General features: G+C 41.3%; 1 protein-coding gene across 1 annotated transcript in view; it reads left to right on the plus strand.

Annotated features, from left to right (window-relative positions):
* Positions 1-6782: 6782 nt before the first annotated feature.
* The window catches only part of olfm2a (olfactomedin 2a), a 57492-nt gene continuing 50329 nt past the window's right edge, over positions 6783-13945 (plus strand). Inside the window, exon 1 of the mRNA XM_042505254.1 lies at positions 6783-7222. Within this exon, the coding sequence (XP_042361188.1) occupies positions 7166-7222 (57 nt within the window). The 5' untranslated portion in view covers positions 6783-7165. The remainder of the gene's footprint in view (positions 7223-13945) is intronic.

A 13945-nucleotide genomic window follows, 5' to 3' on the forward strand; every position in this document is an offset into this window, starting at 1 on the left:
TTGCTCTCACCACTCTGAGCAGCGTTTTATTACCTTTCTCCATGCCCTCCTTAGTATTGGTCAGAGGGACATTACTGCTCAGATGGAGGTTTTGTGTAAGGCATTTTGCTTTCTTCTCCTTCTCTTTTTCAAGCTCAAAATTTAACACGTGTTTCCTGAATTACAATAAGACTATTATCATCATTAGCGGTTGTGCTCCAGTGTGATGGAAGTGAAGATGGGTGCTACAGGTTATTTGCAATGGAAGTAAACACCTTCTATCTCCTAATGGAGACAACCTGCTTGTCCTCTTTTTAGGCAAACCTACATCAAAGCTCCCCTTCTATGGTACTTTAGAGATCACTACCACCAGTACATGCTGCGTGCACACACAAACACAGACTCTCACCCACACATACACTCACTCTTGTGGCAGTGGAGAGTGAAATCTTGTGATGCTTGGGAACTTTACATCACAGACAGGCTGCAATGGGGGAAATAAAAGCCCTAAGTGCATGAAAAAACATGAAGCTGCCACTGTTTCAATGGAGCAGAAAAAACAGTCGAGAAAAATGTCAACAACAAATAGCTGCTGGTTTCTATTGCCACAGGCGACATGGACTTTGGTTCCCTCATGTTTCTTTCCTCCCGCAATATGCATCATCTTTTCATCCAATTAAACACAAACACAGGCTGCAGAGTACAACTGAGAGAGCATCTTAGTACTGCTCGTTTGGGAAAAAACAGACAGAGGAGGGATACAGGGGGAAAGAAGAAGGGGGTACTTTGACATAAAGCAATGGGACAGATGTGATTGTGTGCGTGTGTGGGCTAGGTGGCTTTACTTAAAAGATGGACCCAACTCTTTCTATAGTGACAAAGGTACCACCAAGAAAGAAGAAAGGGAGTGTCTTTGTGTGTGCGCTTGTCTCTCTTGCTGTCTGTTTAGTCACAACTGTAAAATATGTGGAAGCATAGAAGGCATATTTTCTCATGCGTCAAAATCAGATGAATTATGTCTAATATAGTATTTATATCATGGCTCACACTGGAACAGAAGCATCAAAAGGCGTGACGTTTGTCCTTCGAATGCTGCCTGCTTCTTTTCTGTACCCGTGTTGGGCTGTTCAATTGACTCTATAAATAGTGGACATAGCTACCATGACTTCACCCATTGGTTGATGCCAATTTGAAGCCTCAAAATTAGTCATTTTGGCTGTTGCCATCTAAGTTTTTTGGAGCCAGAGGTGACCATATTAAACAAGAGGTTTGAGCTGTAGTAGAGCGAGGGGTGGAACTGACGCACAAACTGTGGCGATGCCTCCCAAACCGCCTGTCACTCAAGCAGAACGCTCTTGAATATGCATAACTTTAAGCCCTAATGAAATGCAAATTGGTGAGTTAAACACATCATTTTTTGCACCAGGCTGAATGTTTATGAATGCTGTAAAGTTGGGCATTTTAACATGGGGGTCTTGGGGATTTACACTATTTTGGAGCTTTTGGAGCCACAAGTGGCCATTCAGTGAATGGCAGATTTTGCACCTCCACATTGGCTTCATTTTTAGCCTCAGAGGTTGCCACTTGGGCTGTTCACACTGGACTTTCCACGGTCCTGAGCTCTGCAGCCAGTTCGCAATCTGTAGTGATAGTTTTGGTGTCTGCTCTATTTTGTTTTCGCAAGCCGCAAGTAAATCTTGCAGGAAAACACACTGATAATACGTCATGAATGATATAAATACTATATTAGACATAATTCATCTGATTTTGACGCATGAGAAAATATGCCTTCTATGCTTCCACATATTTCACAGTTGTGACTAAACAGAGAGCAAGAGAAACAAGCGGACACACAAAGACACTCCCTTTGAGAAAGAGAAAATGAAAAGGCCATTCAGGGTGCAACAAAAAAAAAGGGAGAGAAGTTGAAATTACCCAATTTGCATGTATAGTATTTTTTTATTGTTTGATATTTATTATTGTTTGTTAGCTACTTTGTGTATTTGTATTGATCTATAATTAGCTCTTGTTGTTTCGTTGTTTGTAAGAAATGCAATGTATATGTGGATAATAATACTGTTTTGTTTTCTGAGGGAGGGGGGCTGGCACTGGATGGAACTCTTGAAGACATACTTTATTTATCCCCGAGGGGAAATTAAATTTTTCATTCCGATGTTCTTTACAGGTTACATTCACACAGGCCCAAAATACACACACATGCACAAACAGGACATATACACATGCATTAAATGGAACGGGGCTGCCCACGAGATGCTGGATGGAGGTTTGGTGCCTCGATCAAGGTCACTTTGGCAGTGCCAGGAGGTGAACTGGAACCTCTCCAGCCACCGGTCCACCTTCTGTCCCCAAGCAAAGTCCTTATAGACTGAGCTATGCCTCTAATAGCAGCCCATATATCTGCCAGTCTCCTGCCATGTCTTCATGTTTCTGTGAGTCTGTGGAGGGCAACACTTCTTCGCTGTTGTTTTATTTTGATACAGAGACATGAGCAGACTGCCGTGCAATCCATCTAGATGATGATTGATGATGTTTGCCGAATTATGGCAAGGCGCAGACATGAAGCATGGCAGGGCCTCCTCGCAGAAAACCCCGACTGAACCTGAGTCGTCCTTGCCCCGGTTGCCTTGGTTACGAGCAGGTAGTAAAGTGAGACAGCCTGAGAGAGGGTGTGAAAAGCCATGTTTGATTCCTTCTTCGGGCAGACATTGAGGATTTCACACCTTTCCCTGCGGGCACTTAGGCGAGCATTGCTATGGCAACTAAGCACTCTTAACCTCCTGACCCAACCTTCTCATCACCACTAACTTGTTCGGCATTATCAGATGAAAATACTTTAGGCTTTCCCTTGTCTGTATAAAGGGAGAGAGGGGATTTAGTGAGCTGTCTTTGTCTTAACAATGATCTGACAGGAAAATCACTGAAAAACTGACATTTTAATCGTGAGAATAGAAGCATTTAATAAATCCTGTCATGAACGAAGGTCCGCATTGACCATGTTCTGCAAGCTTTTGCCTGAAATCCTGGAATCCTGTATTTTTAAACTTAATGTCTAGATTTATAATGACTCTCCATTAGTGAAGTGGAAAGACAAACTCAGCAGGTGGGTGAGTGTGAGCTGTGGCAGTCCATTTGGCTGTACAAAGACGCTGCACTTTTGCGACGGCTGAATGAGGTGTCTCATGCTGTTTACATAGGCACGAGTTGATTAGACATTCATTAGGAAGCACGACTGTCAAATGTGAGATGCATGCTGTTGTAGTGTTTGCACAGGGCTTTTGGGTTGGCTTAGATAACCGTGTTGTGTTTGCAGGGGTGTCAGGGTTAACACTTTTCCATCTGCGTGTTTATTGACGTGTTGATGTTGTGGTGAAGTGTGTTTGTGAGTGATAGATTGCCTGTGTGTGTATTAATCAGCGACATTTAAGCCAAACACTGAGAGCTACATCAGCTTAACATTATCCTGTGTGCCCATTGGAGTACCTGATGTAGATTCAACATTCTGGATAGTTTCAGGAAGCATATGGTCTTTCATTCCTACTGCATAATAACTCTGCAGCACCGGCAGTAGCAGCAACATTACGGAGATCAATAACAACCACAATGCTCTGTTATAAGGAGAGACTCCAATGTTTGCAAGATGGATAGAGCAACTCATGTTCACCAACTTCACAAAATCCAATTAGACTGTCTGTGTTTGTCTGTGTGATGATCTACAATCTAGTCACTCACTGGGCCTCTCCACCTGTCTGATACTCACTATAACCATGAATAAAACACTAAGCTCCTCTTTCTCCGCCTCTGCTCTACTGCAGTTCGTTCTCAGAGTGTGTTTTAAACTCTTCATGCTTTCCAATTATTTGAAGAGAATCAACTCCTGGAAATTGAAAATCTATATAATGACAGGCTCAGCAACCGTGGCTCAATACAAATAGTCCCATCTAAACAGCTGTGTTTTTAATGCTGAAGAACCATCGTTTTTGACAAGCAGAGTGCCTGTAGGCAGTCAGAGACAAACACTCACACACACACACACACACTCACACAAACACACACACACAGAAGCACAGGGATGCTGGTGGTTGTTAAATTTAGTCCTCAGGCCACTAACATAAACACTGAGGGTTACCGTGAGAATACAAGAAAGAGAAAAAGGTCTAGACCAGAAAAAGTAAAAATTGGTGATTTTAGTGCCACGTCTGCCTAACACTGTGCAGGCGCATGTGAGGCGACAGGAAGAGAGAGATAATGCCTGTCTGAGAGGACATACAGTAGCCCCAAAGGTCTATTTTCTTCTTTCTCTTGGCCTTCTTGGACTGATTGAGGATAAAAAGAGAAAAGTGTTCCATCTTTGACAAATGGGTTATGCTTTGTTTGCATTCCCCCAGCTCCCTCAACGCCCCAGGTCTCTGAGCTGTAACTGTAGGGGATGGAGATGGAGGAGAGCAAGCAGGAGAAGGGAGTCTGTTAGTACAGTGTATATCCTCAGCGTGAACATTAAACACACTGGCACTCTGACCCCATGCAATGACTCAACATCACTTTTACTCAACCTGGCAGCCCTGGACATTGCTATTAATCTCAGCCTCATGCTCTACTGTATGCATCTGGGCTGAGACTATCCAGGATCCTACAGTAAAACATAATAACAGCACATGAAGGCAGGAATAACGCAAGAATAATTCCATTTTTTCTCCATCATCCTTTTTCAAAACATCACCCCTCTCTTGCTTCCCCACAGCTACTCATTTCACCTCCTTGTGGGTTTTCCTGCTGGGAAAATGGAGGGGTGTGCACCATGCCACCGAGGGCAGCTGCAGGGCTGGAGAAAGTCAACCCTCTGAGGAACCATACAGGGGCAGGGGCTGGAAGGCACAAGCCATCACACTGCCTGATTTAGATTCCTCTGTTAATGTGATATGAACTAATACTGCTGCTCTAAGTGTTAAAAGCCAAGATAAACCAGAGCCAAGGGGTTTTGTTTTAAGACTAATATTTTTACTAAGTTATACCAGTTAAAATAGCTACAGTGTAGATGACCTTTAAGAAACAAAAATGGGATATTGGGGGGAAAAATGCAATGAAAAATGTGGTAGTTAGAGCTTTGCACACTGAAGACCATAAACTATCAATTATTATTATTATTATCATCATAAATAAACAAGTTCTAATCATGATAAACCTTGTGTAGAACCAACAGGAGCCCTTCAGTATGTTTATGTCATATGCCACTGTCTTTGATAAATTTGCTCACTTGTGCCCCATCGAAAAAAACGGGGAGGGGGGGCGGGCGGGGGGGCTCCCTTTATCAAAACTAAACTAGGGTTGCAAATTGTAAGCACTTTCGTTCGTTTCTCCCAGCAACATATTGCATATATTTCGACAGCATTTCATAGAATATCGATTAGATTTCCCATGTTTGATTAAATTATTAACGATCGATTAATCGATCTTCGCCTTCAACTAAACTCTAGACTTTCACTAATGCAGGAAATGTGTTTAGGTACCATTAGATCTCAATATAGTCCAAGCAAAAACTTACTTGGATTTTTCTATATTCAGTGTTTTCAAACTGTGCTTCTCTTTTTTTGTCAAACACCGCTTTAGAAAAAACCCTACAACAGTGAATTAACTACCAGCTGCCACTTACAACACAAATGATCTGCTTGAGTTACTTTTGTTCAAAATATGAAACATTCTTTTGGCTATATATATGGTGCTTTATCTGTTTGAAATTATTCAAAGGAAATTGGAGTGGGAGGGCTGAACACACTCTTCCAAGCAATTGTGCTTTTTTATGTTTTGTCTTTGTGGTTTCTTGATGCCAGTCAGTCATTATAGGGGATTCATCAGGTGACATGTTGAGCTTTTACTTTTAAAAAATGTTTTTGTGTGCTATTATTAAAGAGGTGAGGATAGAACAGGCAGCAGAGGCTGTTATATTTTCATATCCAATTCAGGATCGCCGCAAGCTACAAACACAGCCTGTCAAAAAAAACCCCAAAAAAACCAGAGGAATCACAGGCCCACACATCACTGTGACACAGTTCACATGGACACTTACATAAAGAAATAAACATACAGAGGCTGTGTGCATGCAATCTCACCTGGCCTGGAAAATACTTATTAGAATGCCTAACCATCATTTAATTATCTTTGTTAGCGAACGACATTCATTATCTCCATTGTAATCGGGGAAAGAATAATCTTTATCATTTCCCTAAACCCTGGAGAATCCCTCTATTTTGGCATCTTCTAATTGGATATGCGTCAGCGCTGAATTGATGGTATTAATGTAGATTTGACAGTCACTATCTCGATCTTTAAAAAATGCACACAGTTATCACTCACCGTCGGGCTTATAAGGAAGGCAGGGAGACATTATCAATGCTAAATGTCAGCTCTTACTTGAGGTATCTGTCATTGTAGTGGAAAGATTTGGTGGAGCAAAAAGCATTGTCACTGGAAGCAATGCTACTGTCCAACTCTCTGTCTCTCCATCTGTGTGTCTCTCTGTCTGTCTGTGTGTCTGTCTGTCTGTCTATCTATCTGTCTATTTATTTGGTATGTCTTTCAGTCACTGGAGCAAGAATATTGTCAGTCAAGCATCTCTCTCTCTCTCTCTCTCTAACACACTCACATACACACACGCACGCACGCACGCACACACACGCACGGCCAAGCTTGGCTGCGTCAAAGAGTGGTGGTACTTCTGTGACTGGGCTCCTGGCTGGCACATTGACGTGCTGCTCCTAGCGTCGGCACCTTGTAAGCACAGCAGTCACCTTCCAACCTCTGCGACTCTCCTCCGCTCTTTCTCGCTCAGTCGCAGTTGTTTCGCAGGACGGAGCGGACTGTCCGCTTTGCCCGATTACAGCATCTAAGGGAGTTTTTTTCCACACTGGGGAGGAATTGGGAGCTTTTGCTTTTTTACCCTACCCGCAAAAAAAGAGTCTATGCTCCACGCAAGACACGCGGCTGGTCGCTTTATACCGAGCCAGAGAGGGCTGCCGTGCGTGCGTCCTGGTGATGAGGTTGGTGGCGCACAGCCGACACAGCATTAAAGGAATCCCTCTGTGTCTGAAGAAACCGCCCCAGTAAAAGGGACAAGAACGGGGGGAGAGCTGCGGGAACTGGTGTCGGCTGGGACGCTATCATTTCGACTAGGATGCATCTCTTCAGTGCCATGTTCCTGCTTGTGATGTTAGCTGTCATGCCCGTTGAGGTAAGGACTCCGGCACGAACGCTCGCACGCTATGAATAAGCATTGTTTAAAAGTTCGCAAAGCAGTGCTGACCGCCTGTATATGAATTTACAAATATGAATAATTTTAAGTAAGAACCAGCGGCTTAGCAAGAGCTGGATTGCAGTTTAAAATGACGGGAAATATGATGTGCAAAGACTATGCATGTTGCAGTGTTAACTAGGAAATTGCTACAGGCTAGTTCTCATTTCAGTATATGCAATAGCGTGCAGATGAGGAGCCAAGAAACTTCAGGGAAGACGTGAAAATAATAAAATAAGAGTTGCAGTTAATGACGAATCCTCCTGAAGTTGAATCATCGAACTCACACGTTTTCAGCCTGAAATCAGTCTTGTCGGATTTGTAGTATAAATTACAATAAGTGGAATAAATTATGCTGATGACAATGTTCTAAAGAGAAAAGTATGAATATAAAGTAAGGTTTTCCCTTGATATTATAACTGATTTCCGGGGGCTGCGATACCTTTGATGCCCTGGAGGTCGTTGTTTGCAGACCTTCCTATCTACCTCCACATCACTGACAGACAGCGAGGTCCAGGGGCTCCCCAGATAACTTGATTAACTTGAAGGAACCGATGCCACGAACAACACTGACAGTTTGTCTACAGGATCTCGATGTGATTTGTGGCTGTGATTGCGAGCCCATGTGTAATTACAACAAATGGTTGTAGATCGTGGAGATGTGTGACGTGTGTCTGAGTGCGTGGTGTGCATGGCACTCGGGGGAAAAAAAAGCTTCGGTAAAAAATGACGTGCTTTGATGTGAAACTTGTAAATTGAAGTGAAGGACGGTAAATTATTTGACCCAGAAAAGCTTTAAGTCGAGGCAGGAGCATTTGAACTCGCAGTGGGCTCAGCTGGTCAGCAGGCACGCAGCGTCGAGCCACGACAGCTTACAAAGTATAAGATCTGCTGATAAAGTAGATACAATCTGGCTGATATTTATGAGTGCGTAAAATAGAGGATGATCTGTATGTTGGACGGCGCCGGTTCGCACCTTAAGCTCCATGCAGCATTATTTTCAGGACCACGGACAGCACCGTGTCGCGCCTTCGGTTAAAAACAGCAGTCTGAGTCAATCTAGCACCACAGACAGCGCCTCCTCGCACGTTGGCGGTGAGTGTCACCATTTGGCAAAGGCCACCAGACAGATCGTGGGGCCTTACAAGAAAACGACACTGAAAATTAAATCTTTAAGGATGCTAAATAAATGAGAAGTATTTATGAACAAAATATTGTATATTAAAAATATATTTGAGATGAAAAATAACAGTGAATGAGAACTGTGTGGTCACTCACCAGTTGTTTCATCTCTGAGGTCCACATGAGAGTAGATTTCAGGGGTCCCCTTCAAAATTAAGAACATATGTATTCTCCAATACAAACACAACAGGCGCAGAGGACTTTATTTCTATGAAATTAAAGACATTTTAGCTACAAATTAGTGCAGAAAAGGCACATATTGGTGCATAAACATTATTAAGAATGCAGGAATTGAAGTGTTTGATGCTTAAAATTTCCTGGGAAAGGACCCCCAAACTCCCATTTCATGTGTCCCCACCTTATGTTGAAACAAAACCTATGCCTTTGTTCATGCAAGTCATTGTAAAGAAGAAATTACACACATTTGACAGCTTCTGTTTCTGAATTATGAGGAGTTGCTGCTTGTTTCACACATTTAACCATGGTTACATCTGTCTATTTGATATGGTCAAATAAGATGTGGCCCATTAAATGTAACAGACTGGGGAAAATGCTGTAACACAGACAGAGTAAAGGCCGTATGTTGCAGCATACATTAGTGTTTTATATGTCTACATGTCCACAGGGCAGGTGGAGACTGCAGTTGACCTTTAACAGAAGATACAGTATGCTCTCAGTCTACACTGATGAGAATACTGTACTGTACATCTGTGTGTCAGATTCAAAGTATAACATATACAGCACAGATGGTATCAGAGCGAACCAATTGTGCCTCTTTAACCTCCTTTCCCCTCAGTTAATTATGAACTTTCCTGATGCCTAATAACCAATTAAACCTCAACCGACAACAAGTTTAAAAATCAAACCAAATAACTAATTCTGGCACTTTAAGTAAAAAAAATGGTAAATTACACAACTTGTCAATTGACACAGCACCGTGGATGTTCTTCAATACGTGAAGCGGGATATATGTTGCCATTCACCACTTGCAAATGTGACACTGACAATGTACCTGATGATGTAATATCATATCTCAACCCTTTCTTCACTGACTTCATACTGTAATTGGCCTTGGGGGACAATTTGTTGTAAGTGTTTACATTAAATATTTAGAGGTCTGAAAAGAAAATATGATGCTACCAGCCTCCCTAAGATTGCATGGCAAACATAAAGAATTGATGACTTCTTGCATATCTGCTGCAATGAGGGTAACGCTTCCCACCAGCTGAGTTGAGATATCCACATATTTTCAGTCACAGTCTCAGCACACACCAGTATGAAATATTAACAGGGCTTTAATGAGACAGATGCACTTGTTCGTTCACTGCATGTGTTTGTTAAGTACCCATAAAGCCCAGGGGTCCTTAGTGCTACTGATACAGATGGGCACCTGCTTGACCTTGGCATCCATCTATGGAGTGCCATGCATGACAGGACACCCTGCTGTGTGTGTGTGTGTGTGAATGTGTGTGTGTGCGTGCGTGCGTGCGTGCGTGCGTGCGTGTGTGTGTGTGTGTGTGTGTGTGTGTGTGTGTGTATGTGTGTTCCTTTAACATACACCCACATACTTTATAGTTTACTCCATCAGACTGAAAAAAAGCCTAAAGGCACTGTAAATTCTTTTAAAGTGACTTTGTCAAATTGTACTCAAGATGTTTCAAAAATAAAGACTTATTCCAAATTAACCCAAAGCAACTCATCTCCTTTAAAAGTACCAGACATTCAGGGACAACTGTGCTATCAATCATTCTGCATGGTGTAAATAATCATTCTGCAAGGTGTAGACCTTATTTAATGTGCATCATTTCGGAAAATGGTTTACAAATACAAAATATTGCATGAAAAAAACTACATGTAATGACTCTCATCAGTCAGGAGTTGGAAATTATAGCATGTTGGCATAATTTTCTGTGAAACTCAGCATCTTTTCATTAGTCTGATTAATATTAATAGCTTTGTATTGATTGCTCATAACGTAAATTTAAAGCAACAGCAGAAATTCTGATGCACAACCTAATTCATCTTAGAAATGGAAGATAATCCATTTAGTGCATTTATACTAGGATTTAAAATGGTGAATTAAAATAATGTGAACAAAGTGCAGGGGTGTCCCGGGGGGCTTTGAAAAGTTTGGACTATAAAGTTTTTTTTGGGGGGGGGGCAATTTTTTGTTTGTTAGTGCCATAAATTAATCAAAATTTGTTGAATAATTACTTAAATATTCCCTTAAAGATGTAAAATGGTTTAGTTCACCCCCTGCACAAGGATTTGTGCAGCTAGACCCTGTATCCTGCTGAAGTACTAACAAACACTTTCATGTCCGTCACTAACAAAGAGAAATCAGGTATTCAAAGAAGAAAAGAAGGAAAGAAAAAAAGGAAAAGCCCTTTCTACAGAGATCATGCTACAGGGCTGCTTTGAAGTCCTTTCTTCTTGCCACCTTTGCATTTTTACACAGAACCAAAAGACAGCAGCCTCATTCTGCTCCAATGTGTGATTGTAGACAGCATGCCCGCATTGTGGAATTGAAAGAGGAATGACAGGCATGACATTTAACACAATAGAATTAGCACTTTAGTGTGACATATAACATCTGCATCGGCAGCGCTCTCTAAACAATAACAATAGCATTAACATGGCTATAACAATAATTTACCGTCTTTGTTAAACAGCGGCTGATTTTATTCTCTGCCCGCAGGGTATGGAGCTAATTTTTTCCCAATATGTGGGCACTAATGGCCACTGCTCTTCCTCTTTGAGTTAGCTACTAACTGCTAATTGCTTTTTAAAATTCTTGCTGTGGGTTGCACACATAACATGTCATCAAAACGTCAAACCCATCCTGACGATTTTCCTTTGTATAGAGAGCTGTTCAGTGCTGTCATGTTGGATTAAAGGTAGGACAACTCTGTCTCCCCATTCCGCAATCCTACCAGAACTGCAAGGCTGTGAGGCCGTGAGGTGGTGAGGCAGCATAGCTGGGTGATGGTCCCCCCTTGACCAGGCAGTGTAAAAGGGGCTACAGATAATGCATATGCATGGAGAATTTGGTGATACACAACTGACAATGAGATGTTCAGATATTCTGGAGTTTAATAAACAAACAGGGATCACAAGAAATATCATCTTTAGCACAAAATGAGGTTTGAATTCAGTTGTTGTCAGTTGCCCTGAAACTTCATGAATAATTATAAGTTCTTTGAAACAAAGACTTTGAATAATATCGGTCACGTTCTCAAATGATTTTGTATTCAGAAGAAATTTTACAAATTCCAAAAATGTGTGTCCCACTAATATTCCTGTCCAACCATCAAACTGATTTAAAAAAGCTTGCTGGAGCCCGACTGAGAGGTATGGTGATTTTGTTCAAGGGGACAAAAGATTTCTTTGTCTTGTTTTCTGTAGCTGCGCAAATTCTGCTGAAGTTGTCAGACATAAAGATTTATTAATGTACTTGAAAGATTCAGGTTTAGAGGCAGAAACAAATGCTGTTGTCCCACTGGTGCAAGGGAGCGCCAGAGGAATACAGTTATTGGTTTAAGATGTCTGGCCTTGAAGACTCCCAACACGAGCATGGTTGAGAGTGATGGAAATGAACACTTGCTTTGGTGTTTTTCTGCTCAAACAGCGAGTGCAGTGGGGGAGAAAACCTAATTGCTTGTCATTCTCAGAGAGAGAGTCAGAACCTGTGTAAGCAATTGGCTAGATTTTTCAGTGAATTACTTGATCCTTTGTCTCACCAGGGATCACGATAAACAATCACTTTGAACAGACAACTCTTTATGGCCTTGTTAAGTTCTGTTTCCTCATCCTAGATTGGTGTGATGATTGCACCAGAAACTCACCCAGCCCGGGTCGATTTATAGCTAAAAGGAAAGTACTGTAAAGGAGTGAGCACTTGTAAATCACGCTGCTGTTTAAAACATCATTTGGCAGAAACATTTAGTTTATTTACATTGAGTTAATTATACAGTAGTTTAGTGCTGTAATTTAAGTGTCAATGAATTGAGATGCTTTTATTGATGCAAATAAAAGCATAGCTTTGATAAAAAAAAATTTAAAAAAGACTTTTTAAGCTAGATGTCAGTATCTAAGGTGAATTATGAGACACTGCTCCCCTGGGCACAGCCATGCAGAAAGCCCTACCACCTTTCCTATAGGAGCAAGACACAGACTTTGTGGTGGTTATACCTCTTTTTTGTGTTTGTTTTGTATCTCTTTGTAGGTATGGTTGTTTTGTGTCTGTTTTCGACAATTTTTTGTCAATTTGGGGTTGTTTTGTGCGTCTTTGTAGTCATTTTGTGAGGGCATTTTGTGTCTCTGTGGTTGTTTATATCTATTTGTGGTAATTTTGTGTCTTTTTTGGTAGTTTTGTTTCTTTTTTTGGCTATTTATGTGTCTTTGTCTTTTTTTTAGTCATTGTGTGTCCTCTTGTGGCTGTTTTGTGTTATACTATTGTGTTAGACTATTGTGTTAGACTATAGTCCTTATGTGTCTCTGAGGTAATTTTGTATCTTTGTTGTTGTCTTTTTTGGATGTCTTTTTGTGCCACTTTATAGTCATCTTGTGTCTGTTTATCTTTTTATGTCTGTTGTTTTTCTTTGTGTCTTTTATTTTTTGTTGTTTTGCTTCTCTTTGTAGTCATTTTTGTCTCTTTGTGGTATTTTTGTGTCTTTGTTGTCCTTTGTGTTAGTTTATAGTCATTTTGTGTCTCTTTGTTGTCCTTTTGTGTCTCTTGGTAGTCATTTTTCAGTCTCTGTCTCTTTGTTGTCCTCTTTTTAATTAGGGTCTCTGTGATCTTTTTATGTGTGTTGTTTTTCTGTGTTTCCTTATTGTTATTCTATGCCTCTTTGTGGTCTTTTTTGTCTCTTTGTGGTCCTTTTGTGTCTCTTGTGGTCTGTTTGTGTCTCATTTTGAGGTTTGGTAATTTGTAATTTGCGGGGGCTCATGACACATCGGATCCCTGGGCTTTTTCCCAGAAGGTCTGTTCAAATTAATTGAATTTGCAAATTAACAAACTTGACATGTAAAAGGGTCTGATTTTCTACACAAACAGGCAGAGATGTAAAGCAGGTAGCTAACCTAATACTAACGCTACCTACAATGTCTCTGCCTGTGAGGACAACAAGGACAGACCACGGTTCAATCAGAGTCAGGCAGCATAGACAGCTGGGTTGGATAATGTCCAACTGAGACAAACTTAAACAGTCCACCGACCTGGCAGTGACCTTTTGGCCAAAAATCTCTTTTCCTGGTGCCAGTCCAATGAGAGCAAAGCAGCATGCTCACAATAACAGCCCTTCCCCAGACATGGCTATAATCGAGCCACTTGTGGTAAATTTCTGTCATTGTCTCCATGCCAAAAGCCTGTTACACAGCAGTCTTACCAAAACACTGAAGCTTGTCAAACCCTCTAGAAAATACTTCTAAAAAAATGTCCCCTCTGCCATCATTATCAGTGAGCCTACCTGTTAAAAGCTT

Source organism: Plectropomus leopardus, chromosome 17, assembly GCF_008729295.1.
Source record: "Plectropomus leopardus isolate mb chromosome 17, YSFRI_Pleo_2.0, whole genome shotgun sequence".
NCBI lineage: Eukaryota > Metazoa > Chordata > Actinopteri > Perciformes > Serranidae > Plectropomus > Plectropomus leopardus.